Source organism: Echeneis naucrates, chromosome 6 (assembly GCF_900963305.1).
Source record: "Echeneis naucrates chromosome 6, fEcheNa1.1, whole genome shotgun sequence".
NCBI lineage: Eukaryota > Metazoa > Chordata > Actinopteri > Carangiformes > Echeneidae > Echeneis > Echeneis naucrates.
The window spans coordinates 16171947-16199901 of NC_042516.1; the positions used below are offsets into that span (position 1 = coordinate 16171947).

General features: G+C 41.2%; 4 protein-coding genes across 6 annotated transcripts; 1 reads left to right on the forward strand and 3 right to left on the reverse strand.

The window, feature by feature from the left end:
• The first annotated feature begins 361 nt into the window (after positions 1-361).
• Positions 362-6870, forward strand: trpv6 (transient receptor potential cation channel, subfamily V, member 6). The gene is made up of 17 exons (XM_029503969.1): positions 362-489; positions 692-849; positions 968-1065; positions 1152-1274; positions 1795-1935; positions 2176-2274; positions 2430-2605; positions 2715-2861; positions 2961-3040; positions 3134-3269; positions 3807-3893; positions 3981-4057; positions 4148-4313; positions 4479-4545; positions 4672-4940; positions 5027-5133; positions 6036-6870. Exons 2-17 carry the CDS (start codon positions 719-721, stop codon positions 6301-6303), a joined length of 2172 nt encoding a protein of 723 aa, XP_029359829.1. The 5' UTR covers positions 362-489; positions 692-718; the 3' UTR covers positions 6304-6870.
• LOC115044830 (early activation antigen CD69) lies at positions 6544-11138 on the reverse strand. 2 transcript variants are annotated; one of them, XM_029504113.1, is made up of 7 exons: positions 10981-11138; positions 10675-10767; positions 8249-8362; positions 7862-7963; positions 7329-7480; positions 7151-7248; positions 6544-6959 (listed from the first exon to the last, which is right to left on the reverse strand). In XM_029504113.1, the coding sequence occupies exons 1-7, from the start codon at positions 11066-11068 to the stop codon at positions 6833-6835; spliced, it is 774 nt and encodes a 257-aa protein (XP_029359973.1). In that variant the 5' UTR covers positions 11069-11138; the 3' UTR covers positions 6544-6832. The 2 variants fall into 2 exon arrangements, with proteins under 2 accessions (XP_029359973.1, XP_029359974.1); XM_029504114.1 differs by lacking the exons at positions 10675-10767; positions 10981-11138 and adding an exon at positions 8461-8652.
• A 213-nt stretch (positions 11139-11351) lies between these two features.
• Positions 11352-15190, reverse strand: LOC115044853 (gamma-aminobutyric acid receptor-associated protein-like 1). The gene is made up of 5 exons (XM_029504147.1): positions 14989-15190; positions 13839-13928; positions 13452-13530; positions 12486-12604; positions 11352-11896 (listed from the first exon to the last, which is right to left on the reverse strand). Exons 2-5 carry the CDS (start codon positions 13926-13928, stop codon positions 11831-11833), a joined length of 354 nt encoding a protein of 117 aa, XP_029360007.1. The 5' UTR covers positions 14989-15190; the 3' UTR covers positions 11352-11830.
• A 302-nt stretch (positions 15191-15492) lies between these two features.
• Positions 15493-27908, reverse strand: arhgef5 (Rho guanine nucleotide exchange factor (GEF) 5). 2 transcript variants are annotated; one of them, XM_029503915.1, is made up of 15 exons: positions 27306-27908; positions 22800-26741; positions 22106-22151; positions 21749-21798; positions 20561-20931; positions 19323-19483; positions 19005-19157; positions 18723-18852; positions 18547-18621; positions 18344-18433; positions 17737-17879; positions 17479-17622; positions 17302-17369; positions 16269-16373; positions 15493-16156 (listed from the first exon to the last, which is right to left on the reverse strand). In XM_029503915.1, the coding sequence occupies exons 2-15, from the start codon at positions 26719-26721 to the stop codon at positions 16014-16016; spliced, it is 5601 nt and encodes a 1866-aa protein (XP_029359775.1). In that variant the 5' UTR covers positions 26722-26741; positions 27306-27908; the 3' UTR covers positions 15493-16013. The 2 variants fall into 2 exon arrangements, with proteins under 2 accessions (XP_029359775.1, XP_029359776.1); XM_029503916.1 differs by having other exon boundaries at positions 23517-26741; positions 27306-27900.
• Between the last annotated feature and the right edge of the window lie 47 nt (positions 27909-27955).

Below are 27955 nucleotides of genomic sequence, written 5' to 3' on the forward strand. Positions count from 1 at the left end.
GATGACTGTCATGTTGCAGAATTTTCTTAGTGGCCATGCAGGTTTTGGTGGTGGTTAGAGGAATGCAGACAGGCCTGGTGGCAGCAGAGATAGACTGGAAGGGACTGGACCGTTGTCACTTCAGTTTTAAGGTGTCAAAATCGAGCCAACATTTCCAGATTAGTATGATAAAAGGAGTTCCTGGATGAACGGTGAGCTGCACCTTAAAGACCAACTTTCTCTGTGGGATTCCTTATCTGTGGTGAAAGTCTACCTGCTCATTACTTCCTCCCTCTCTCTGTCTTACCTGTGTGTTGTTCACTCATCCTCCCTCTCCACCCATTCATCCTTCCACATGTCTCCTCCCTCGTGGCCAGGTCATATATAATAGTCATGTCACAGGGATTTCACTCTCCTTAGGGACATGTTAGAGGTGGCGTTTCCAATTTTGAGTCTGGCATGACTGAGTAACACCAGAGGTTGAGGAGCGGCACTTTTATTTTTTTACGGGTAAGAAAGAGAAGCTTCCTTTTTGTTTGTTTTATTGCATACATATATATATATATATATAGAGAGAGAGAGAGTGAGAGAGAGAGAGAGATACAGATAAATGTAAAAATAAATAAAAGCATCAAAATATTTTTTCAAGGACAAACAAATGAAGTAATAAATTCTAATGATTGTGTCATACATAACTTTCTTTCTCAAACAGTTTTTTCCAGTGAAACATCAGGTGTCAATGTCTCCGTCTCTGGCCAGATCCGCTCCCAGTGAGCTCAACCATTGGTGGAGCCAACTAAGGTTTCGCCTTCAAAACAAGAAAGGATGGAACGAGATGTTGGATGAAACGTTTCTGCTGCACACCAAATAGTAAGAACCTTTTATGAGATTAGTCAAAGGCAAAGCATAGGTGGTGCCACATTTAATGATATTAAGGTGTTTGAGCACAGCAAAACTCTCCCTTTTCTTTGTGTCCTTCTCTCCTCAGCATGAACGACATCCCTCTCTTCTATGCGTCCAAACACAACAGTGTAGGCTGCATCAAGAAACTGTTGAGCTCTGCATCCACTAATATCTTTGAAAGAGGTAAGACTAAACTGTGAATTCAAGCTTCACTGCCTTCCTATTACAGTATCAGTTGTACGTTATGAAGCCGTGATCTGCTCATTCAGGAGCTCTTGGGGAGACGGCACTTCATGTAGCTGTGATGAATGACAACCTGGAGGCGGCTGTGGCCCTGATGGACGGAGCTCCTGAACTCATCAACGAGCCCATGACCTCTGAGCTTTTCCAAGGTTCAAATACATAAACTTAAAATCGCAGACACAAGCACAGTCACGTAATCACGTAGTTGAAATTTCTATCACACACGTGCCTGTACAGTATTAAAGTATTGTCTACTTTGTTGTCTGCAGCTTCAACATAAAAATAGATTTAAGGTGAACTACATTTGGTTTGCAAAGAAAATGTAGGTTGGAAACGAATTGATTACAATTATGAATGTGTCAACTATGATTACTCTGCTCAGCTAATTAACATAATCCACACAATTATAGCAAATATTGGTACATAAATAATGCAACTAACCTCCACACAAAGTCACTCAAATTCAACGTTTCGATGTTCAGTTTTAACACCTTGAATCGAATGATTACAAAATGCAGACAGAGATTTGCCGTGCAGCCATGTCCCTATCTTTACCAAATGTAACGCCAACATGCATTTAGGATGGCTGGCACACAGACTGTAGAATTACTTCTTTATGTAAGGTCAAAATTCCCATGGCAAGTAAAAATGTTGTCTGCTCTGTCTCAGGTGTTACTCCTCTGCACATTGCTGTGGTGAATCAGAACACCAATCTGGTCTATCACCTCATTAGTCGAGGCGGTGATGTGGTTACCCCTCGAGTCACCGGCTTGTATTTCAGGAAGAGGATAGGAGGACTCATGTACTATGGTAAGTCAGCAGGATTGAACCTAAAAGGTATTGGGCAGCTATGCCCAGGCGGTAGAATGGGTCAGCTGTTAATCACAAGGGTGGTAACAGGAGCCCCGTGTAAGTGTTCTTTAAAAAGACGATGAGACCCAAACAATCCTGATGAATGTGCTTACACAAACACACAAACACAAAGATGATTGCATTCACCAATGTAATGTACAAATGGTGTTTTTCCTGTTTTTTTTTAATGACCAACAGGTGAACACATCCTGTCTTTTGCTGCATGTGCTGGAAATGAGGACATTATCTCCATGGTGATCGATGCAGGGGCCAGCACCAGGGTCCAGGATTACCGAGGTATGAAAAGCTGCCTCTCACGGGAGAGGTAATGAACATACAACATTATTTTATATCTGTGTATCTGTCTGCTATTTCACTTAGTGATATTTCTCTTTTTCTCTTTATGTTTCACTCCTCACACTTTCTTTTTATCTTCTTCGGCTTCTCCGTAGGCAACACAGTGCTTCACGTTTTAGTTCTGCAGCCCAACAAGATGATTGCGTGTCAGGCCATTGACCTGATTATGGCACGCGATCTAGAGCTGGACCAGTCACTGCCACTTGACATGGTGCCCAACTACAGAGGTCTTACACCTTTCAAACTAGCTGCCAAGGAAGGAAACACTGTGGTGAGTGAAACATAAGCGGGCTCACGGGGTGAAATCCTGAGATGAAAGGTGGAGCAGATAATTTCACTGATGCTGTCTTTGCTGCTGTGACTCCTTCTGTCTCTCTCAGGCATTTCAACACCTTGTCAATAAAAGACGTGTAGTCCAGTGGAGTCTGGGCCCTCTGACCTCCAGCTTATATGACCTGACTGAAATTGATTCATGGGCAGACGATCTGTCAGTGCTGGAGCTTATTGTGGGCAGCCATCAGAGAGAGGTAGAAGATATACAGGATTTAGGGGAAAAAAAGTCATCAGAAATGTGTTTGTTTTAATCCAGAGTAGAAATTCATGGTTTGTTTTTTTCTTTTGTCCAGGCGAGGGGGATACTCGAGGTGACTCCAGTGAGGCAGCTGGTCAGTCTGAAGTGGAACTTGTATGGAAAACATTACTTCAGGTAAATTTTGTTGCCAGTCTCTGAAGTGAAACACAGAAATGTATGCACTGTACGTTGTACTTATTTTTTTTTCTTTCTCTATCTTTGTGCCAGGCTGCTGATGCTTCTGTATCTGCTGTATATTGTGATTTTCACCCTGTGTTGTGTATATCGCCCCCTGAAGGACATTCCTGAGAACTACACACAGTCAGACATGGACAAAACAATCCGGATCCAGAAAGCACTCAATGTGTGTAGGAATAAATGGCGTGGCGTGTTTTCTTTCAGCTTGTCCAACACTAAAACATAACAAAAATATATGCAGGACCTTGAGCAACATGACACAAGTGCAGAATTTAAGGAACTTAAGCACACGTTTCAGGGATTTGCTCTTGTAATGTACCAGCTTTATCCTTAGTTTTGGATTTTTCATGGACAGGTTTTATATGTATGTATATGTTTATAGAGTATGTATTTATTTTCATAGGGTGTTATTGTATTTTTTGTTTCATTAAAAGTTGTTCATATATTTTTGACCCACAAAACAACCCAACCCTACCCCAAAGAAGTAAAATCTTACTTACTTACTTTTAAATTAACATCAAATCCGTCAAATTAACATCAAAATTAAGAAAACCAAAATCTCAAAAAGTACTATAAAAGTACCAAAACCAGGAAGTGCATTTTTTGTGTCTTTCTGTTTATACTGCACATCTACATATGGCCTACAGTCTAACATTCATGTGCTTTTAATATTAATACTAACTATATTTCCTCCATGTCTCAGGAGAGTTACGTGACATATGAGGACAACCTGCGGCTGGCAGGAGAAGTTATCAGCATCCTGGGAGCTTTTGCTATCCTGTTGTTAGAGGTGAATTTATGAACCATGCTTTATCTGCACACATATTAAATATTGCTGTATATACATACAAATCTGCTATATCCTTCTCCCCGACAGATCCCTGATATACTGAGAGTGGGAGCAAAGCGCTACTTTGGCCAGACAGCGCTGGGAGGCCCTTTCCACGTAATCCTGTAGGTACAAATACCCTCCCGGGCAGTAAAATAAAGCATACCATTCAGACATACTTTCTAACTTGTTGCTGTTTCTTTTGTGCTGACAAGTATCAGCTACGCCTGCTTGGTGGTGCTGCTGTGTGTGTTCAGAGCCTGCGAGGTGCAGGGGGAGGCCGTGGTGATGGCAGTGTGTTTAGTTCTGGGCTGGTGCAACGTGATGTTCTTTGCCCGAGGTTTTGAAATGCTCGGCCCTTATGTCATCATGATACAGAAGGTATAAAACGCCCCCTGGACATAGACACCATGAGAAATTTTCTGTTGTAGGACCTCATGAGTAATGTGGAAATAGTTGTTTGTGCCAAATGCACCTGTAGTCCTTTTTACGGTTCACCTACTTGTGTTTTCAAACCGAACTGCCTTGTGTCTCATTTCCCTTTAGATTATATTTGGAGACCTAACAAAGTTTATGTGGCTGACTGTCATTGTGCTCATTGGTTTTTCCACCTGTGAGTATACACTGGCCAACAAAAACAAACAAACCTTTAATTCAAGACAGCTTCTACAACAAGTTATTGCTGAAATAGTAATTTTCAGTATTGTAAAACTTTCTCCTCTTTCATTTTCCCTCTTAGCCCTGTGGATGGTATACATGACCCAGGACCCTGATTCCATCCCTGCATATCGCTCTTTCCCCATCACGCTCTTCTCTCAGTTTGAGCTCAGTGTAGGCCTCATAGATCTGCCTGTGGAACATACCATCATCACACCCCCAATCGTTCATGTAGTGCACTGTGCTTTCTCTGTGGTCTCCTACATCCTGCTGCTAAATCTGCTGATAGCCATGATGAGCGACACACATTGGAGGGTGGCCCAGGAGAGGGATGAGCTCTGGAGAACTCAGGTAATAAATACACAAACTGAGGACACACGGGCCTGTCGTGTTCCTGTGGAATGTCATAGTTATAGTTACACTGTAATAATGTGCAGGTTGTCGCCACAACTTTGATGCTGGAGAGAAGGCTGCCACGCTGCCTGTGGCCTCGGCTTGGGGTGTGTGGGATAAACTATGGCCTGAAGGAGCGCTGGTATCTCAGGTAAGATGGTCCTGCCATGAAAGAAAAAAAAAATCCACAAAGAAACGCATACTCAAATCTGTCATCACATAGGGAGCAGTGGCATGCAGCACAAACTTTTTTTGGGTGGACTATTTTTGCTAGAAGTAATCACACAGGGAGGCACAAGTTTGTCCACTGACCACAATCTAAATAGCTATTAAAGTGCTGCAGCTGCAAGTCATGTTGTGTTGTGAGTAGGAAGGACAATTTTCATCGTTGCTGCCCTTCCCCTACACAGACAGACCAAAGCAAATTCAACTGTACTTATTGTGCAGTTTGCAGCCAGTGAGCTTAGCATAGAGACTGGAACATCTGCTTTATAGCTGGTTGCCTTGTGTTTTACTCTTTGGTCATGCTTAAAAATTAAATGAAGATGTGCTCAATAGCATTGTTTTGTTGTCAGAAAGAGGCAGTGCAGCAATTCCCTTTCTTGATGTTAAGATAAGTTGGGCTAAACTAAACTAAGTCGGACAGTTGCTGGGTGTGCCACCACCTACTTACGGGCATTTTCTCTGCCAGCTTCCTGTTTGTGCAATTTTCAGGAACAAGTAAACTTCTCAAATTATCTAACTATTACTTTAAAGTCATTGGGGCCAGTAAGTCAGGCAGGGGTTATAATAACAGCACAGTATTAGTGAGAGTGAGAATTGAGCTTCCTGCTCACAGTTCAGCATGAGTTGCACCTGGTTGTGGTCAGTGCAAAAGCATCCCTCCGTAGATGTTTAAGCATATTTTAACCACTGTTTTAAATGTGATTTCTTGGGGATTTCGAAGATTTAAAAAAAATGAATAATGCCAGGTCCAGTATATATTAATGTAATATATTAAAAATAGTTTTGAGTGTAATGGTGTTTGTGTGGTTTACTCAATCCTCTTTGCAGGGTTGAGGACAGAAATGACTCAATGTTGCAAAAGATGCGGCGATATATCAAAGTCTTCTCCAAAGAGGATGAAAAGGAAATGGAGGGATTGGAGAAGACTGACACAATAAAAGGGCCTAGCTCTGGAACTCTAAACCTCAGACCCAAAAATAGAGGTGGATTAAACAGGAGGACTCTGACAGGCTGGCAGATGATTCGCCACAGTGCTTTGGGTTTGGAACTGGAGCAGGAGGAGCCAGAGGAGGACCAGGACATTAAACTTGTTTAGAAGGAGTCTGAAGTGCATTTTCTGGTGCTTTCCATCATCTCAAAGTCACTGAAGAGGACTCAGCTGTTACAATGTCTCTATATAGTCAGTAGTGCAATTATTCTGGCAGTATTATGCTGTAGAAAAGCGTGTTATTTTTATATTGATATAAAAATGTGTAGCAGTAATATATTATGAAAGTAGAACAACATGGAATATATATTAGATGCTTGACAATTTTTTTTAATGATAAAACCATACTGAAACAAATTCACTGGTTTTTATTTGTGGAATAAAAGTCATATAGGGAATCAGATAGGCCCATACATTCAAACTAATTTACAGAGCTACCCCTAGTACTTAAAAGTGCTTACAAACATTAAAGACTAAAAAACTGTGATACGCATTCCCATAAGAAAATATCAGTTATCCGGATGCTAATGATACTGTTGATTGTTGTGTATAGTGGAAAGCGAAAATGATTTAAAATTGATTGTTACTGAGAAAACTGTCATTGAATGTTTCTGTTGGGAAAAAAAAGATGATGCTGTCAGTAGCTCAACTGACAGATGAAGTAAGTCAAGACTCTGCAGGATCTTTTGGCCCAGTTCTTATCAGCTGGGCCGCCACTGTTCAGCATCCCACAATCCCCTGATGTTTCACCTTCTGCCCAATAACTGCAAACAATATTGAATTATGATGATCAGATCACAGGGTATAGTACCTATATTTGTTAAAGTGGGGGGGCATACATCATCATGGGTTTAAACATATATATATGTATGTGTGTGTGTGTGTGTGTGTGTAGGGGGACTACATGAAACAAACTTGCCACAAACATTGAAAAGAGAAAACTAAAAATGTTCACCTCTCCTGCAGGCGACTGTCGTTGACCCAGGACCATGTGGCTTCTTTGTTTCTCAGCCCAATCCAGTATTTCAGGCTCCCTGCCTGGGTCAGATATGTCTACAAGAGAGCACCATTCACATTTACACAAACTACTACTGTGCAAACATCAAGGTAGAAATGGGTGACTTCAGACACACCTGGACTTTTTGGCTGCTGATGATAGCCAAAGATCCGCCTCTTGAGGTGCAGTTCCTCTGGCTCTGTTCCCAATCCAGCCTGAAGGTGGACAGGTAAAAACATGATCGATCAAGAGAGAGCCAGCCATCGGCACACTGCATGCAGCCCATCTCTGAAAGAAAAAGAACAGAAAATGTTTAAGCAACAAGAAAAACAAAAGGTCACTTTGTAAACACCAACTGGAAACTGCTACGCTGCTCTCTGGCATTTAAATGATTTCATAGCAGACTCAAAGCTTTGAATTATGAGCATTCTCCATTTAAATCTAAAAGGAAATGATGATGAAGCTGAATAAACTCAGCTGATATTGGTTTAAAATTAGCTAAAATGTTCCTGGTTCCCCAAAACAAAAAACCCATGAACTAACTTCCTTAGTTTGAACACTCATTTGACGAGCGTGGAAGTAAGCTTTTTGACAATGCGTTATTTGCTCTTCTTAGTTATGGACATTTCCTTGTCTTGTACAGGTTATCCATTTAAGCATTGCACTCACGAGAGGGCTGAATGGCGCTGAACTTGGTCTGGCATTCCTCATAGCTGCAAGTGGAAGCAATTCTTGCTTTTTTGCCCTCGCAGACAGTGGATCCTGTTTGGTCTAGAAATCAGAACAGTGGGAGGGGTTTTCAGGCAGACAAACAATGCTTTCAGGCTGCAGCAATGCAGCCAGCCACTCTTTGCCATCCTGTATTTTCTGATGTTATTACAAAAATGACATGATCACAGCATGCACATTTTCCACTTTTTTTTTTTTTTTACTCTACACTGCCATTGATAGCTACAGTACATTTACTATCTGCTTTGTTATGAACACAACCCGGCCAGCAGCAGTCCGCTTTAAAGGCACAGGCACAGACTCAAATTCATGGCTGGAGATACTCACATTTCACATTTTGGATAATGATGACCAACAGCAGGACGATGCAGACTATGCTGAGGACGAAAAAGCCAATTCGGTACAGATGGGCCTTTCCATCAGTTTTGCCCATCTGTTTCCCTGAAGAACAAGACATCAAAGAGATGTAAGCGAGACATTTCAATAACTACGACACAGACCACCGCCAAGGCTTAAAAAAAAAAATGACTGAGGCCTACCTTTGTCCCTCTCCAGCTCAACCAACAATTCGGATGACAAATTTTCCTTGGCCTCATCTTTTTTATCCTCACCATAGCGCTGACAGAATTTTATGTACATGAGGAGAACTGTCCAGGGATTTGCGAGGAAACTTGTTTACCCTGCCTTGCTCCGGCTTCCTGGCCTGAAAAATCTCTTATGCCTGTGGCAGAGCAGACACCCCTCCTCTTCACACCCCCTGCCTTGCATTGTTGCCACGGCAACTTGTCCTTCACTGAATCTTAATTTAATCACAGAGAACAGAGCTCAACTTGTCCTCTTACTGTATCATGCTTTGCTCGATGTTTAAGAACAAGTGTGTGCGTGTTAGAAAGACTAAAATGGCCACATGCAGACAGTATGCAGCAGGCAGACTGTCCAAAACATCAGATAGACTTCCTTCCCAAAGGTCATTTCAAGTAAGATTTCATACGTCTAAGGGTTTGTGTCAAAGACAAAACAGGGTTATCATATCCTTAGAAAGGATAATAACTTGTGTTGCTACAACTTAATTTGCTTTGTTTCCTTATTTGCATGTTAATGATTATTAGAAACTATAAACTACAAAGTAGTTCATTTCTTAACTGGTGCAATATAATAATATATTACAATGAATCCACAAAGAAAAGTGGATGTGTGTTTATGGCGTGAAAGTGTTAACCACAGGTTCAGCTATTAAAAACAAGACAAACCTCTGCTTGCCTTGCAAGCCATTTTCAGAAAATATAGATGTTTTAGGTTTGAAATGACCTGTGTGATGACAGAGGCAGGTCATGACAGTAACACAATGTACAGTCAAAGAAATATTGTTGTGCTTGGTAGCAATTTTTTTTTTACCAGTGGCAGAACTATTAGAAAGTAACTAACTTTTATGATGTCCTTGTAACTCAAGATTGGCTTACAACAAACCAGCAGCACCAGGAACTTGAGATTGAGGAAGCTAGATGGAATTTAACTATCATTAATGCCACAGGGCGATGAACTAGATATCTGGATCTAGTGTTTCAGGAGCTATAAAAAAGCTATCGTAAAGCTTTTCATCTTATTTTTTTACTGGTGCAAAGTCTCAGTGCTTTAGAAAAAGAAAGAAAAAAACTGGCAGATTATATAATAAAACATGCAGCACGATTGGGATTAGTGTACTGTGACTTCTTTTTCAAATGAATGCGAAGTCAAAGTTTGTCAATCAAAGTTACTGTGACAGGGCAGAAAAAGTGAGGCATTTTTGTGCGTTCACAATCCTGCAATACTTCTGCATACTGAGACAAAAGCCTCATGTATTCATGTCTTTAATGATCTTTTTGATATGTTTCACACTTTTTTCTTGGTTTCCTGTGTTTGTATTGCACGCTGTTTTCAGGCTGATGGTGTCTGAGGAGCTGAGGTGAAAATTATCTGAAGAAATATTTCTAAATAACCCTCAAGGCCGCATAGTTTGAATTTAACACACATCTTTTTCCACAGCAGTAAAGCTTTATTACCTGTTTCAGAGAATGTGGTTCCCTCAAACCAAGAACAAAGTGAATTTGATCTGTGAGTCTCTAAAGGACATGTCCACCAACCATGTCTCTCATTTGCTCCAACGTTGTTATATATTTTTTTGCTTTGTTTTGTTTGGTTTTTATTTTAACATCGCTGCCAGAACTACATTTTAGGCTTTAGGGAAGCAAAAGAAATTCCTTACTTCAGGAACTTCAGGTCTGATGGGGATTTTATCATTGGCCTTTTCTTAAAAAATTATTCTACTTCAAGGAAGTTGGCTTGTTTTCAAGTCGCTTTAGAGGTCACCATGACAACCAACCCCTGAGCTTGAGGGAACAGCCTCAGGTGAGTAAATAACTTAATGATAACTTAATATTAAACTTCTGTGATATGGAGTTACACATTAATAAACTGCTATTGGTGTCAAAATCCAAATCACGCAGAAACACACCCACACACACACACAAAGGATTCAAGTCCATTTTGTTCATGGACCCCCCCCCCCTGCTTAAAATTTCTGAGAACATTTTCTAATTACTTATTTCTTAATGACATTACTGATGCTTTTTATAAAAATATTTTCCCGGGAAAAGTAACAAATCAGTTCATTTTAATATGTACTATTAATATATTGATATAATGTCAATGGAATGCTTAGCTTGATAAATATTATGACATACAAAAGAAGACACAGATTTGGTATGATAGGGTACCTGTTAACTTTTTCAATCCAGAGCCAGGGAAGCACGCCTCTGAATAAACATCCTCAGATGGACTTTGAAGTCTGTAGTAATGGTTTGGTCCAGCTAGACAAAATTCACATATAAAACAGTCTGTTCTTTCATTTCAAATATCCCTATTAGCTAAAAACAATAACTTTTCCATTCAGCAAATTTTTCTTTGCCTTTGCACTTGTTGCTATAATTAGAATTCCTTTTACAAAACTCTTTCTATAACAGAAGATTGTGTAATGTATCATTATTTCAAAGTGCTACTTTAATTCTCAACAATTCCCGTACCTTCAGTTTCGACCTCTGACATCGGTTCACCTGCTTCATTATTTTCTTTCTCCTTTCCTCTCTCCGTGCCGATGTCCTGCATCTCCATGATTCTTCTCTTCTGTCTCACTAACTTTCAATTTGTCCAGGAAGCTTTTTCAGAAAGTCTGGTCAATTCAGTGAGGTTACGTAATCCTTTAATAGAGCTTGTAATGCGGGAGAGGGATGGGTTGGGCCTAAATGATAACTTCTTGGATTTGAAAATACAACCAAGAACTCAAACCTTCATCAAAACAGTGAAGACAGAACACTTCCTTATTAAGAATTCCTCTCTATTTTTGTCCTTCCTCTTAAAATTTCTGACCATAATACACAATAATATACAATAAATGTCTGGGTTTTTGCATTTTCATCTTTATTTTCCACAAAGGTTGGATATTAATTTACAAAAGAAAAAATACTATTTGCATTAAATACAGATGACAGAGAGAAAGATACCGAGAGCTTTCTCAACATAATTTTTATAACTTCCTTATCTTTTTTTTTTATCTCTTTCTTTTCACCCTTCCTCTTTTGTCTCTCACAATGAATGGAATCAATGTAACTTGAATTGTAATAAAAAAAAAAAAAAAAAAAACACATAATACTTAAACTTGAAATACTTTCAAAAGTAAACCCTATCAGAAATCACTCTGCCATCGGCAAAGTTTTTCTTCCATCATATACTGTAGTTACTTATCAGAACTAATATCATAGAGAATAATAGTGGTGTGATACATGACAAACAACTTCTACTGTTTATTCCTCAGACGGTCTCCCTTCATCTCAGCTTGTCCTCTCTCTGTCTTTTTCTCCAGTGTTTCTCCTTCCCTCAGGCACCATAGACACTCTCATTACTGTATGTCATGTAGAGAAACAGGTCCTCTTCATGGTGCTCCTGGAGCATAAAGAGGCAGAAAATATAGCATCATTTAGTGTGACATGGTGTACACAAGGGTGTCGCTTCTCACAGACATGTGAACTAACTGCATAAAAATGTGAATGTGAATTTTTATTCAAAAAATGTATAAAGTTATAATTGATGATATTGATAAAATGATATTGATATCATTCGCTGGCTTTACACCTTCTAATCCTTCAACAGACTTCAAAGGAAAATAGCCATCACAAATGGTTTTTTTCAGTGAGCACTACACACACAATCACATGATTTACAGAAAGACTCATCATTACAGTTGCTAATGTTCCTGGCAAGCCATTTGTGAACTCAAAAAAAGTGAAGTAATTATTCATTCTTAACAATGTTTATGCAATAAAAACATGCCTGGTTTAACGTGTCACAAAGGAGGACTGAAAAACATTTGAATTAAAAGCCCCAACGTCAATTAATTTCGGACAATGACAGTGATCTGAAAAATACCCGACAATGTGTTTGTCCTCATTCTGTAACATGTCAGCACTTATGTGCCTGTGTGTGTGTGTTGGAGAAGATCCCTATGTGAACACGTGTGGACAGGTACTGTTACCTCATACACAGCAGAGAGAGGAGAGCTGGATGGGGGAAGGGAGTTGTTGACAAAAAAGAAAAGTGCCTCCTCTGGTCTCAAAGACACGCGCTGACGAATCAGAAAACACAACTGACCCACTAAAACAGGACAGAGAGAAAGAGGAAGTGCAAGAACCACGTCAGTGAAGGTCTCAGTGAGGCTCATGTGTGCTAGATCCTGTTCATTTGGAAGTTAACAGACGTTTGTGAGGTTTGAAATAGGTTCACACTAAGTAAACATCATGTGGCTCAATCAGAAAACCTATACAATAATTCACAGTTGAAAATGGAATTGAACTTAACCCTAATTCAGTTCAATTAAACCTCCCTGTCTGGCTATCTACCTTGAAGTGAAAAAGAACACACTACCATCTCAAGTACGCCTGCATTTACCCTGCTGTGATTTATGTCAATACAGGAAAAGCACAAGGAAAAAGCATGCTAATGTCACACTGAAAACATTCATCTGGGTTTGGGTGGTACTTCAATAATGAGTTAAGCAGCCATCAAAGCTTGAACTGGTAGATAGGTACTTGATACATGTTTTGCTCAAGTTTGTTTATATAACCATCAGAGTTAAACTACTTGTGAGTTCAAAACAAAACATTCGTAACAAAAAACGAAAAATTCCAAACTTGATTTCAGGTCAATCATAACAAGAGTCTCAATTACACAGTTTGTCCACCAGAGAGCACTGAGGGCAAGCAATTGATATCAAAATTGTTTCTGACTTGTGTGTGTGTTTTTTTTTTTTTTTTTTTTTTTTTTTTTTATTTGTTTTGTTTTTTTTGGGGGGGGTACTTCCAAATATAAGGCCGTTTTCCAAAATAAACTGGCCAGGCTATAATAACCTGGCAGTCAATATAGGGGTAACTGCGGGTGGTTGAGATTTGCATGTGCCTTAACTGAGATATCACAGCTTATTTTTATTTTTGTATGTGTTCACCTGTTAAATCTGAGGGCACAAGGTATTTCTTCTTGTCCAGTTCAGGAGCTCGTGACCTTGGCGCCCTCTCCACAATAATCTGGTTTAAAAAAAAAAAAAAAAAAAAAAAAAAAAAAAAAAAAAAAAAACAAAGATCAGCTTGTCAGCAAATATTCATGTTGTCTTTGTACATGCTTAAATTCAAGAGATTCTATTTATTAATTGAAACTTCTAGAATTAACATTTTAACATATTTTTTTTATTGATTCTTTATTTTTTTATGAGAAAAACCAGGGTTTAAGAAAAGTTTACTGAGACTGTAAAACATAATTTTGCACACCTGTGAAATTGTTCAATGATCATTTACAGTAAATGTAACATGGTATTATAGGCAGTCTTCACACTCACTGGTATCTTGTCAGGATGTTTAGCCCGAACCCTCTCTCCCTCTGATCTCCTCACCTCCAGGGGTACTGAGCGTTGGTACTGGCTGCTCATCTGAAAACAACAAGAAAAAAAAAAATAAAGTCTCTGACAATAGCATTATTTACAAAGGAGAAAGAAGCACGGCTGATTTCACCAGCCAGCGCATTCAGTTGACAAGTGATGCTGAAACCCATCATGGAGCACATCATTGTTGCTCAATGAGATGCAGGCGTCTTTTAATCTAATGTTTTGCAAAGGCCGTTGAATATTAAATTTGGACAGTGTAACAACATAGATGACATAGAAGAGTTTTCATGTCGTTTTTAACAACAGTACCTGATCCAATTTATCTGGTTGCAGAGTTGCAAATTGGTAGGATGGCACACTTACGATTATTGTATTGCGGCTCATTGACCATTAGTTTCAGCTCTTGTGGCATATAATACCATTTTAAGGCATTTGTACATTGACAGTTAGAACCAACACATGTCGTAGATTATTTGATCAATCCAACATTTATAATAAAACCATGAACAGAAAGGATGAGTCCAGCCTCTTTTCCTTTATCATATTCCCTTTTGATGAAGAAAAAAACGAGTTGGAAACGTGACTTCTGAAACCTAAATGTAGTCATCCACTCATTATCAATGATATATCTACTCGAATATTGATAGAACACACTGAGATACATATGAAATATCAAAGTTTGACCGCATGCTGTATGGGGTCAGTCCCCTGACCACCCAAAGCACAAAGCACAGAATGATCCAGTTTTTTCTTCAAAACAGACATTAGGCCAGTCTGGGCGGAGTGGACAGGGACGGCAGCTGACAGCAGTCCTTCATGTCCGGTCACTGCTGACGGGAAAACGGATCACATGAGCCTTTGGGATGTTTGGTTTGGTGGGTCGGCTCATCGCCAGCTGAGGCCACGTCACGTTTCACAACAACAGCACGGAGATGCGCAAACATGCCTGCTGTCTGAAGCTGAAACTCTCAGCACACCACGTCCTCCGCGGATCTGTCTAAGACTACAAACCTGCCGATGACATCCAGACGGTTCATCTGAGCGCGTCTGAATTCACAAGAAAACGGCAATGCTAACGACAAAAGCTAACGGAGCGACCACATACCTTCAAACAGAGGACAAAAACGAGCTCCACTCGAGACAAAACAAATCCAAATATAAACTACTGGACGTCCTGATCTCCCGTTTGCTCAGAACAAACAGCTAAGGTGAACAATGTTGGCTAAACATATAACTGTAACGTAGAAATACGGGGCCAATCGCAAAGATGTCGTCGGGTCTACTTATTCCGCTGAACGAAAACAACAACAAACACTGAAAAAAGCCCGCCCACCCTATCTGTAGCCAATCAGAGACGAGTGTGAAGATTGACAGAAGGATTGGGCCACTCAGAGGGAAGAAAACGCGGGCTGATAGTGACTCTCATTGGTTGGAGGCTGTCTGAGTGATGGCAGATGTGACCAATAGCAGGCCCTGAAAACTGGAGCAGGCCGGATATGTTGCCGCCCACAGCGACCCCTCCAGCAGGCTACGTGCTCAACGTGCACATCTGTTATGTTTAATAATGTTCAAAACAGATACATTTAAAAAACCCACAACTCATTCTCAGTGCATGCTTATGAAGTGGCATAAAGTGCCGCCATTCTGAATTTATTGAAATGTCCTTAATGTGTAAGCAGCAAACTTCTGTACATCTTCAAATTATTGTACATTTCATATGATGTCCATCAGCTCTACTGCATACAATAGATATACATCATAAAATCATGTTTTAAATTCAGTATACACAAATAATTTTCCAAAAGCCATTTGATTATCCTATACACAATGTTGATTGTGATGCAGATGGTTGTAAATACAATCAAAACAGCCTTTATGTCTTGTGAGTAGGCCTGAGTAGTCCATGCATTGCTCTGTGGCAACGAATTGTTCCACCAGGTGAAACAAGTAATGCTACAGTGAGGTTCAATGTTACAGCATTTCAGTATTTTACATGCTGCACAATAGAAATTCCACCCTGGTTCAGTATTTATTGTTCAGTTTCCAGGAGTTGAAGCAGCGAACAGAGTCACATCCTTTACAGTGCACTCAGGACACCCACGTGTTCAATCCCACTCTTGAGTATCCAGCTCAAACAGTAGCAGTGGCAGTTGTAAGTTTGAGCGCATCTGAGAGGTTGCGTTGTCGGACCCTGGAGTTGCTTATGGTTTCCAAATGAGACTCGGGCACCCATCCATGATTCCGATCAGACAGTCTGGTCCCCTCTACCCAATCTGCAAAAAAGAAAAAGAAAGAAAAAAGAAATTAGATTCTCAATCTGTGCAACAATAGAACCTTCCATGGTAGGAAATTATCATGATAGAAAAGGTAACGTGATTATCTTACGGTCACTGCTTTGTTGGTGTACAAGAATGATGTCAGCTTTTTCTAAGGACAGCTCATCGGGCTGCTGGGCAACTAAAGCTCGAATACACTGCATCTGTGGAAAATCTGCATGGCAAGAAAAGAAAGGGGTCAACCGGGCAGGCATAATAATCAATGGTTTTCATAGCAGATTCCATAAATGCTCGCACAGGGACTCTACATTTGTAATGCACCTAAACATCTACAGTTCACCCACCCACAGGTGATTTTACAGATGCTTGTCTAATTAGGCCTCTCATGCTCTAAACTTTCAATTCAGACAACATTGAACTGCCTAGTAATAGAAGTTCCCACCTGACTAAATATCTAATCAACAGGGTAAATGAAAACACCCATGTGACTCTTGTTATTTAGAGAACTTGTGATGGTTATGTCTTTAGTGTGTGTTCTGATATGAATTCAATATCTAGTCAATGAAGCATTTAAATTATAGTCAAAAAGAAATGGTACATCTAAATCACATATGCCCAGAGTGGTGAATAAAAAGAACAAATCATTTTAACCTGCAAATTTTTAAAGGTGAGAGTTAGCAACTATGTTACCATTCAACGGATGTGTAGAGACTTGTACGCAACTGTGCCAGCCATTAGTTAGAAATACGTAGGCATAAGCAAATTAGATGATTAGGTGTTACTTAAGCAAAGACCATGATAGTGACTGTCAGTAGTTGGTTTTATCTCAAACCAATCTGACATGCCTTTGTAGGTGTGTTGATCAATATGGCATCATCTCGGAGTAGCATTGTGTAGGAGGGTTAAAACAACCAGTCAGAGAAAAGACTTTGGTTCTGCTGACTCTTTATGGGTCAGATTGTTTTTGTAGTTGTACAATTATTTCATTGTTTCACCATGTTACATTATCTTTCATTCTCTCCAGGTTGCAGCAGATTGTTCAAATTTGATTCTTTGTGCTAAATGGGGGATTTTATGTCTTTCAGAACAAACAAGATGAACTTTTTTTCTGTTTTCTGTGCTAGATCAGATAAGTAGTTTACCTTGAGCTGTAGAAAAATCTATTTCAGGTGTTGGAGATAGAGCAGATATCCAACGTAGCTTATCACTCCTGGGGGGGGGGGGGGGGAGCAAAGATGGATACATCATCTTTACCTTTGTCTACATGTACGATGAGACAACCAATATTGACATCCTGTCCCACTCTTTCAGAACCTTACTGTGTGTCAGTCCTAAGCAGCAGGGCTTTCTGTGACATGTGGAGGCGAAACAGGTTCTTCTGTAAGGAGTGAAGTTTGACACGACAGTTTTCTACACGCAGGTCTGATATAGGTGAGTGGTCGATTACTGTGAATCGCCCCCCTCTAGAAAGAGTAAACAAGCACAAAGGAGAAATGAGACGGAGATCTGACTGAAGGAGCACATCAGTCAAAGGTTGATTATTCAGTCATTACAGAATAACATGCTTGTTGACTTACTCTTTTTGTAGTGAAACTAGCAAGTAGTCATTAAATAGGTGCAAGTAAACACTCCTCTCTTTGTCTTTGAGAGAAAAATCCATCAGCTCAGTGACCGGTCCTTCTCGCACCAACCTACGTGACTGACTGATCAGAGGGAGGGTCTGTAATACAGAGAGAGGGAAGAGACCAAACCAAAGACTAATGTTACAATGCCATTTATTTGGAGCATGAACATTCTCACCATGGAAACAATTGCATGACAAAAATCATCTTAACTGCTGCTCCATTCACTGAATTATTCTGGACCTTTCAAACACATCTCATGATCAGTTGTCATATATAGGATGACCTTGATGCGGAAAAATTCCACATAAAAACTTGGTAAGTGGAGCTTGAGTTAACATTACTGCAAACACATGTGGAGTTTATTAATTGGCATTTGAAATTACTAATAAGCCCAATTTAATGATAAACAACAAATGCAATAAAGAGATAACTGTTATTCTAAAATCTGAGTTAGAAATGGCAAAATAATGAATATGAATACATAAATGAAACTAGGAACGTGACATCACAATGTGATCTCACTAATTTTTTCTCCTTATCCCTGGCAGTCATTACTTACCCTGCACTCAAAGTCCACCTTAGCACTAAGAGAAACCAGGGACTCGATGCTTTTCATCTGAGAGATGCTGTCATTACTCTCTTGAATCAGCTGAACAAAGAAAGATAAGAAAAATTCATAGAGCAATTCAACACAACCAGGAGAGAAAAATTTAAGTATTACTATATATCTAACACAGGATGGAAAAAGGATTCTTCCTTTACCTTCTCCAAAAGCTTCAAAGCTTTGATGGCCTGGGTTGCCTCTGGAGTAGCTGGGGTTGTTCTCTTCACAATGTTCTGGACAGAGACAGTGTGTGTGATTATTAGGTTCAGGACTGAACATACTGCGACCCATTAGCTTTTGCCATTTCACAGTGCATGTACACACTGTCACACACCTGGACCAGCAGCTTTATTCTTGTAATTCTTTGGAAAGGAAGAACAAGGAATGAACGAAGTGGAAGTCTCTGGCAAACAGGACTCCTCTCTAATTTATCCACAATCCGCTTGAACCCTTGATTCTCATTCCTGAAAGGATAAAAAAAAAAATCAGTAAGAAAGGTATTCATTTCAGAGAAGGTATGTGGTCTTACAGCTGTTTCATTACAAAGCCCTCAAAACAAAATAATAATAATAATGTTCCATCAGAGAACGTATGAAAGATTGACTGGATGGCTTACATGAGTCTCTGGTAGGTGGCATCCTGATAGGACTGGTTCGTGAGGTAAGGCACATAGACCATTCTGAAACGCTGACAGTGCCTCGCGATGATATCACATACTGTGAAATGTACAATATCTGACTCCACTCGCTCCTCCAACTTTGACAAAAAACTGAAACAGAAACCATTAAGCACTGCTTTGAGCCGTAATCCACCAACAAATTGTGAAACTGAATCTGCACAGCACAAATATAGTTAAGTACGACCCATTCATGTCATATGCCACGATTTTGCATGGGAGATGTGTTTAAATGCTGTAGTAAATGAAATTTCTAACCTGTGACTGATGGCGCGAACATCAGCCAGCCGAGAAAAGAGCCAGTTTCTATCTTGAGTGGTCAGCAGTGACCCCAGCTGTTTTGACTTCACAAAGTGCTCAACAACAATATCCAAGCTCCGGCAATAGGAGGCTTCAGAGGTCAGCACTTCAAATCTCACCTTAAAAGAAAAAACACAAATGCGAGAAATATATCAGATGGGGGGGAAGTAGGAGGTTTTTGTTTCTTTTTTTCTGTGAGCCAGGGCACTATGACAATGATGTATCCAAGAGAGGAGCATGATTTCACAATGGCAATCCAGTTTTACATTTACTGGCAAACACCTTCAGCACCAAACGATCACGTGTTTATGCAATTACACATTCTGGCAGGAGAGGCTCGTCTTCCAATAAAAACTAGGTTTATGGGAGGGTTATTCTACAATGTGGCAAGTCAAACTATTTTGCGTGATTCGAGTAGTCTGAGGTGTGATGTAATAACAGTAAGAAACTGATTCATGCCAGTCACACCATTTCCCAAAAGTCACCATTTCATGGAACAATAGAGAAACTGTCAATGTCAAACGACGCCCAAAACTTTCTAGTCACTTGAAAGTGGTAAACAAGTTGAGTCACTAAAACAGTTACTTTGGAAAACCATAACAAAGAATTTCATATAAATGTGATGCCCAAAGCTGCAGGGCAATTAAAGGTAACAGAGGACGCCCCAGACTTCGTTGCAGAAATGTGCTGGTAACATTCCACGGACTTGCAAACTTTCAGACTGAGCAATTCTTACATTGCCTAATATTTACTGTAGATTAACTAACATTCACTCATCTTCAACCACTTATCTGTTAACTAACATGTGCTATGCAAAATTCCTGGTCTAATTAGGATTAATATCTTTTGAACTGACTGAATTGGGATGTAAAGCCATATGAACAGAGGAAAACTATCACGCACAACAATGCCCAAGGGATTATTCGGAATTTCGAGTTCGTTTCCAAAGTGTCTGTCTGATTTTGATTAGATTGGAACTCTAACCTCACTCAGCCACAATAAGTACTGGGAATAGTAAAGAGCACTGTGTTGGAGGTTTGCACTCCATTCACTGGAAAGTTACTAGCACCACATTCCAGCTTTAATGAAAATCAGGGGGATTCAGAGGACCAAATTCCTCTTACATGCTCTATGAGGAATTTCATGTCATCAAATGATGGCTACGCTTTTATTTGTGTAGTAAGACAATATGATACCTCCTGGAGTCGCCTCTGGTCCTCTGTGAGCTCTTCCAGAGCACCACTGTTCCGGACCCCCGGCAAGTCCCGCCACAGAGTAGACGACTGTGTCAGGGATACTGAAAGACGTGGTGAGGAAGGCCGGCCTTCACACTTTGGAGGTTCAGGGAGAGGCAGACTTTTGACACTGGTGACAGAGCCTGTGTATGCCAAGGAGTGGGGGTGTGGGACAGGCGGTATGGGAGGTAGAGGTCTGCGGGCAGGAGGAGGCGAGGGAGCAGGAGAGGAGGTATGATCCTCGCACACAGACAGCACATCAGAGCGGGACTGGCGGAGGATCTCGAAGTTCTGCGCCGCCTCACTGTACTGCTGATAGAGCTGGGCAGCATCTGGGAGAAGGAGAGGATGTGAGAGACAGAGAAGGGGGGGAGTAATAGAAAAAGAAGGTTGAAAAATACAGGAAGCAAAGGAAAGAAGATAGACAGAGACAGGAACCGTGTTAGCCAAGACAAGTTGTTTGCATTTGGCATTCCTTTTGCACATACTTGTCGGAATGCAAAGTCACAGCAGCAGCTGTTTTCCCGTTGCGTTAGGAGACGCGAATGCCTGCAGAAACCTGTCTGTGGCTTCTACTGAGGCATACATACACAGCACACATGCAGGTCTTCCCCATTTCATGCAATACGCATGTGAATCATCGGCTCAGAGAATTACTGCCAATTAGGCTGTTCAAAAGAGCATTTTTGAATTTCGTAGACTTTTTGAATTTCGTAGATTTACTCTCGTTTGCACATTTCGTTTAAAGTTATCAGGCTCAGTGTGCTGAGAAGGAGATAAAGAGTTAATGGGGCTGGATACAAACAATGAATGAATCACACACATTCAAGGGAAATGTCCAACCACGTCATGGTTTTCCTGGCTATAGTCAAGAAGATATTATCTGAAGACACGTCACTTTCATTTCCACAGATATTTCTAATAACCAGCCTTCCTCTTTACTTTAAAAACAAAACTGTCACAGATTTTGAGAAAATGGTTTAAGAAAGCAAAAGTTAGTAAATGAAAAAAATTTAAGTAAGGCACACAGTGCATTTTTAAAATAGATAGACACAGATGGTATTCCTGAATAGAACTTGTATGATACCAATAACATACTTCAAGTGCCCAAACTAAAGGAGAAAATAAAAAAGCAAGAAAGATACTCACTGAAAAACCGTGAATTTCTTTTTCGTCTTTCAATTGTGTCCAAAACATTCCTACAGTGTCAAGAAAGAGAACCATTTATTTCTTGAATACGATCATATAGGATCATATAAGATTAGGATTGATTCAGAGTTTGAGGGAATAAGAGTGATTCAAAATTTCAGTGATCCTCCTGACACTACAGAACTAAAGCAATGTCCTTCTGATAACTGAACTCTTTTTTTATAGTTTAGTTAGTTAACAGTTAATATGAAGGAAAGTAAACAAATATTCAATAATGTGAAAGATGCACATTAGCACTAGCCACAACTGTAATTTGATCCAATTTATCATGCTATGACATGTTATAGTTTCACTTACCTCAGCTCCACTTCTCCCCAGCTTTTGCTACGATCATCTTCATCATCTGCAATAAAAAAGTACCCATTGGTCGAAACATTATACAGTAGCATATTACTTAAATAAATATTTTTTTAAAAAGTAAAAAAAAAAAAAAAAAAAATAGATATAGAAAATAGATATAGATATATAAATAAAAATAAGGAATAAATTAGACAATAATTGAGTTATTTAACTCAGTAATCCTGCAGCAAAAGGCCTGATAAAAAGAATTTGTGTATTTCCAGAACTTGTACTTTTTGTGTTATGTCTGAGACAAGAATCAACTGAAGCCTTTTATACCATGCTCACTCCACTCTCCACCCACTACCTGTATTCACAACACCCATGACGCAAGTTCCACTTTCAAAGCAATGCAATGTGCTGAGATCCAGACAACTGATTTGTGGTTCTGTGACTGATTGAACAACAAAATGATGTAAGACACTCTGCAATGCGCAGGATATGATTGGAGGACAACAAAGGAGAAAATCCCAACATTTAAATGATCTGATTAAAGAATTAATATAATCAGTGATGCTGATCGACAGCAGCCTAGACAGGATTAGAGCTGAAAGTCAAAGCAGAGGTAAAGTGAATTATGTGGCCTTTTGAAAACATCACAACTGATTTGAGCAGATAACCAGCATTTCCCTTCTCAGTCTTCTGTCTTTACCTGTTGTAGAGAATATTCTGGTTCTGCGATCCCTTCCAACACCCTCCTCCTCCTCCTCCTCCTCCTCCTCCTCTTCCACTTCTACAAGTTCTCCACTTCTTCTTCTTCTTCTTTCAGCGGTTTTACGGATTCCCCTCCTTCGTACTCGAGCCTCGGGGCCCAGTTCCCGGAAACTGCAGGTGCTCGTCAGAGTCTCTCCTGTTTTGCTTTCTGCCACCTCCTGTCCCTCTCTGCTTCCCACTTCATTTTCTTCTCCCACTCTTTTGTTTCCCTCCTCCAACATGGTACCCCTCTCCTCAGGCCCCTCTCCCTGCCCTTCTTCCTCACTTTCACTCATCCTGTCTTCTTCCTCCAGGCTCTTACCCTCACTGGAGGGAATGACGATGTCCAAATCAGATTCATAATTAAGAATAGGGCAGCTGTTTGGCTTGTACAGTGTGTTGCTCACAGATAAATACATCTCTACTTCTTTCTCTCCACTCACTTGTTTTTCTATCTCTGACAGTGTGACCTCTTCGCCTGCCTCCTGAGTAACTTTAACCTCTGCATCTGCCTTTTTCAACTGAGGATCAGCAGAGGGCCCAGTCTCTTTGTCTGTTTTCTGATCCTCTTTCCCCTGTGTGTCTAACAGTGTGTCAGCATGAGTGTGTGAGGGTGTGTCAGCATGCATAGATGAGAACTGGTCAGCATGCATGTCAGCTTGGCTTTGCCCCATACCTCTCAGTCCCTCCATCACCAACGGCTCTCCGTCCTCCAGCTCTGGCTCATAGGGCTCTTCTTCCCTTGTTAATTTAAGTCCAGTAATCTCCCCGGTCTTGTGTGAAACTTCCTCCTGCTCTTTATCATCCTCAATCACCTTCTCAGCCTGGTTGACCATGTGGTCTCCTTGCCATTTTGAGGATGGCTCATCCACAATCTGTTCATCTGAGTGTCCCAGGATCTCACGGACCACATTTTTGGCCCACTTGAGGTGAGGCGCTTGGGAATGGCGCTTCGGCTCCTCAGACATACTCCAGGCTCCACTCAGTCGAATTCGAATGGCCTCCACCTCTTCTGGACTCATTGCTCCAGTGTTCAATCCATCCAAAATTTCCTCAAAATTGGCCTGAGAACAAACATCAGCGTAGGGATTATTTGGAAGCGGAGAAACTTGTTCCTGTCTTTGATCAGCCAGTTCCTTATTTTTCTCTCTCCACTCTGTGAGGAGTCTTTCAGTCTGTGAGTCTCTTTTAATCTGCCCTATTTCAGCATATGGGTGCTCCGCTTTGCTCCTCAGTCCATCTTCAGTCTCTGTGTGTGGTAGCTCTGAAGATGATCTGTATGTGATAGCTACTTCAGTTGTTTTTTCAGAGGTGGCCTTCTCCTCCCTTGAAGTGTCATGCTCACTTTTGTCTGTTGGTTCCTGGTTGTTGATGATTGGGTATTCGTCATTTCTACTCAGTGTCACATGTAGGTCATCTTGAGTTTGCTTTGGGTCATCGTTGCTACAGTGGTGATACATTTCTAAATTTACATTGTCTCTTTCCACAAATCCTGTCTGATCAACTTTTGGTGGTGGGATTGTGTCACCTTTTGACCGGGGCAGCGTTTGTCCAATCACACAGAAGACGTATTTTGGTGTCTTTTCTTCCTTTCGTTCCCCCTCATCAACCGCCTCCTCCTTTCCCACTGCCCATTCATTTTCTCTCTCCTCGTTTCCCCCAAGTCCGACAGGGGAGGAGTCATCATATCTGACGCCTTGCTCCCAGTACTCCTGACAGTCCTCATACTCCTCATCTTCTTCATCTCCACCACTGGACACGGTCACAAAGCCATCCTCAGTCGACAAAATGCTGTCTCTCTCTTGCTTCCTCCCTGATTCACTTCCTCCTCCTTTCTTGGAGCTGACCAAATAATCGATCCCCCCCTCTTCTTCTCTGTCACTCTCATCTGTGTTATCTGTCAGTTTCTCTCCTTTTACATTCCTTCGCTCGCTTCCCTCCATCCTACTATGACTGTCAGACTGATGTCCCTGCCTTCTTTGGTCTGTCTCCCTCCAGAGCTCTTCTTCATCTACATTCACACTCCTCGTCTCCCTCTCTTCGTATCTGTAGTAGTCATTTCTTTCTGCAGGTTTTGGTCTGTTACTGCTTTGGTCCAAGTACCTCTCATCTAGTTCCTCTTTTCCTTGTTGCCCCTCTCTGGACCACTCAGCCCGTGACTCCGTGGGTCTCTCCTCTTCTCTGCCCTTTTCTTTCAGTCTTGTATGTCTCTCTCTGTCTAGAAATTCTTCTTTACTATTCTTGCCCCTCTGTGGTTCTAACCACATCCTCCTTTGCTCTGGCATACTGCCTGTCATTTCCCCTCTATCTCTCTCCTGTCTGTCACTTTTCTTTTGCTCCCTTTGACTTCTTTCACCAGCTCTCTCTGGGTCTCTCTGTTCTTCCACATGCCTTTTTCTCTCAGTAGTTCTGTCTCGTCCAGACTCTGGCTCTTCATAACTGTCTCTACCTCTTTTATGTCTCCTCTCACTGTCCACGTCGCTGCTCCACTCTCCACTGCTCTGGGATCGTGGCGGCACCCTGGGAGCTGTCTTGTTCAGAGATTGGTTGCTTCTGCCTGCGGTGTCATCCCACCTAGGATCAGTGTCTCTTTCCCTTCTTTGCTTGTCTCTCCTCTGCTCATATTCGCTGTATCTGCCACCCTCTCTCCCATCATTTGACCTTCCTCTGTCATCTTTCACACCTCTACCACTGTCTGTCCATCTTTCCCCCTCCCTGGCTGCCACCCTTTCTCCTCTCCTGTCAATTTCTCTGTGCCTCTCCCTTTCTGTCTCCACTCCCCTCCTCCTGGGCCTATCCACTTCTTGTTCTCTGTCCCCGTCTTTGTGTCTCTGTCTGTCCTCCTCCCTGTATCTTTGTCTATTTTGATCTTTTTCCCTCAGTCTTCTATCCACATCATCCCCCTCACTTCTGCTGTGTTGATATATCACCTCCTCCCTCTCTCTATCTCTCACTCTCTCTCTTCTAAACTCTCTCTCATCATTGTCTCCTTCACTTCTAGTGTCCCTCCTTCCCTCTCTCCTCCCTACATCTTCCCTGTCCTTCCTATGAGAGTAGATGTCTGTGTCTCTTTGTCTGTGTGGTGATGACATCCAGGCTTCCCTTTCTCCCGTGGTAGGCCTTTGCTTCTCTCCTCTTCTTAATGCATCTCTTTCTCTCCTGGCCCACGAATCACCAACTTCTCTTCCCCTGTCTGGGAATGCATCAGACTCCTGATATCTTTCATTGAGCCTCAGTTTTTCATCTTCTAGAGGTCGTGTCCCCCTTTTTTTCCCTCCTTCCTTTGCCCTGGTTTGGATGTCATCCCTTTCCATATCTCTGTTCCTCTCTCTTGGCCTTGCGTTTCCTCTGTCCCTCTCCCAGGTATGTGTTTCTGTTCGCCTATCCCTTTGTCGCCTTTCTCCTCTTTCGTCTGGGATCTCAGTGGTGGACATAAATTTTCCGCCCCGCTCTGCACTACTTTTTCTCATTCTGGGAAATGTGTCCCCTTTCTTCACCCCCCTACCAATTTCTCTGTCAGTGTCCCTTTCTACATTAGACACTGGCCGCCCATTTCTGCTTCTGTCATCTTCACGCCACCATTCTCTCTCCCTCCACTCTCTTTCGTCCTCTCTCATCCTGGGTGCAGTTGCTCTGTCATAGTATCTCTCTTGTGGATCAATATCTTTGAATCTTGTTTTGTCTCTCATTTTCTCTTTTTCTCTTTCCCTTCTCCGATCGTCCTCTCGATTGCCATCTCTCTCTCGCTCTGACTGGGCAGTGATTGCTGGCCTGGGACTTGGATCCCGAGAGATTTTTCCACCTGGCTGAAGCTTGCGGTCAGATGTGTTTATGTTTGATAAAGTGTCAAAGAGGTTGTAGGTGGGCCTTTTGGTCCCCATTATACAGCAGTATGGAGAACCTAAAAGACAGTAACAGTGACATAGTTTGCAAGTGGTGCAATCACAGTCAGGCCATTTTCAGAGACAAACTGCTACAATGCCAGTCACATTAAATAAAAAAAGGAGGCTTTGCAAAGTCAGTTGACTTCGTAGAGCAAAAGATGAATTGTTTGGGAAATTGCTTTAGAGTCCAGGAATGTTGCTGCCTCTGAAATGTTTTACATTACAATTCAACAAAGTTATTATATTCTTTAGATTTTTCAAAACACACTAAATGGATGCATTTGTAGTTCCAAAATAAAAGTCACAACGTGCATGTGCCTAAATGTAGTTACTTTACAGTAAAATCTGAAGGCAGCAAATTAGAGAAAAGGTGACACCCTCAGTTATCTAAGAATGCAGCACAGACCTGCAAAGTATAGCACACCAATAGAAGTCTGTGAAAGAGCAATGGCCTGTGACACATAGGCAAGGCATGTAACATGTAAACCACAAGTAAACCAGATCTAAATCTGTTTTCAAACCAGATGCAGTCTACTTAAGTGGGCATCTGAAATCTATCTGAAATAAATAAGGTCACTCACCTGAATGTGGTATCCCAAGTAGAGCCAGTCCCCCTCACCCCCTCACGCCAGTTCAGCTCAGCTCAAAAGCATGGGATTGCACAACACATAAGAATTCATTCCTTCTACTCACGTTGTCTATATAACATGAGAAAAAGTTTCCTTTTTTCTAAATTAACCTGAAATGCTCTTTTCTTTTTCAGACAATTTTAGCTCTTACTAAATACTGGATGTTTACGCCTGAGCTCTCCCTGTTTCTCCCTCTTGCTGCTTCTTTAAGTCTCTCCCCTCCTCCCTGAAATTCTCAAACAAGTCTCAACAGATTGACACTTATCTTTCCCCTCCTCCTCCTCTCAGTCTATTTTTCTCAGTCGCTGCTGCTGAACATCGAGCTTTTCCCATAAATCCAACAAAAGTCAGTCCATTACTTCAGTCCGTTCTCCTTCCCTTTACTGCCAGTTGTACTGCCTGTGTGGACCCCCCCTTGCAAAATAAAAAGTACACAACTCTCTCCCCTCTCCAGCCCCATTCTTCTCCTACGAAACACAGGAAGTGCACCTCCTTGGTGTTTCTCTCTTGAAGTTGTGATTGGTTAATATGGAGCAGTCGGGTGTGTCTGAACAACACACACAGCCAGGTAAGGTAAGCGCTGAAGAAGAGTGGGGGAGGGG

Excerpts from the sequence above, each read along its gene's own strand:
- trpv6 (XM_029503969.1), top strand. The coding sequence starts at position 719 with ATGTCTCCGTCTCTGGCCAGATCCGCTCCCAGTGAGCTCAACCATTGG. Across the intron at positions 4,314-4,478 it reads ATGTCATCATGATACAGAAG|ATTATATTTGGAGACCTAAC; the intron begins GTATAAAACGCC and ends ATTTCCCTTTAG. Across the intron at positions 4,546-4,671 it reads GCTCATTGGTTTTTCCACCT|CCCTGTGGATGGTATACATG; the intron begins GTGAGTATACAC and ends TTTCCCTCTTAG.
- LOC115044830 (XM_029504113.1), bottom strand. The coding sequence starts at position 11,068 with ATGGAGATGCAGGACATCGGCACGGAGAGAGGAAAGGAGAAAGAAAAT. Across the intron at positions 7,964-8,248 it reads CATTATCCAAAATGTGAAAT|ACCAAACAGGATCCACTGTC; the intron begins GTGAGTATCTCC and ends TCTGATTTCTAG. Across the intron at positions 7,481-7,861 it reads CAGCGCCATTCAGCCCTCTC|AGATGGGCTGCATGCAGTGT; the intron begins GTGAGTGCAATG and ends TTTTTCTTTCAG.
- LOC115044853 (XM_029504147.1), bottom strand. The coding sequence starts at position 13,928 with ATGAGCAGCCAGTACCAACGCTCAGTACCCCTGGAGGTGAGGAGATCA. Across the intron at positions 12,605-13,451 it reads TGTGCCCTCAGATTTAACAG|TGGGTCAGTTGTGTTTTCTG; the intron begins GTGAACACATAC and ends GTCCTGTTTTAG. Across the intron at positions 11,897-12,485 it reads CTCTCTCTGCTGTGTATGAG|GAGCACCATGAAGAGGACCT; the intron begins GTAACAGTACCT and ends TTTATGCTCCAG.
- arhgef5 (XM_029503915.1), bottom strand. The coding sequence starts at position 26,721 with ATGGGGACCAAAAGGCCCACCTACAACCTCTTTGACACTTTATCAAAC. Across the intron at positions 19,158-19,322 it reads GTTCGCGCCATCAGTCACAG|TTTTTTGTCAAAGTTGGAGG; the intron begins GTTAGAAATTTC and ends TTTCTGTTTCAG. Across the intron at positions 18,622-18,722 it reads GAATAAAGCTGCTGGTCCAG|AACATTGTGAAGAGAACAAC; the intron begins GTGTGTGACAGT and ends GTCTCTGTCCAG.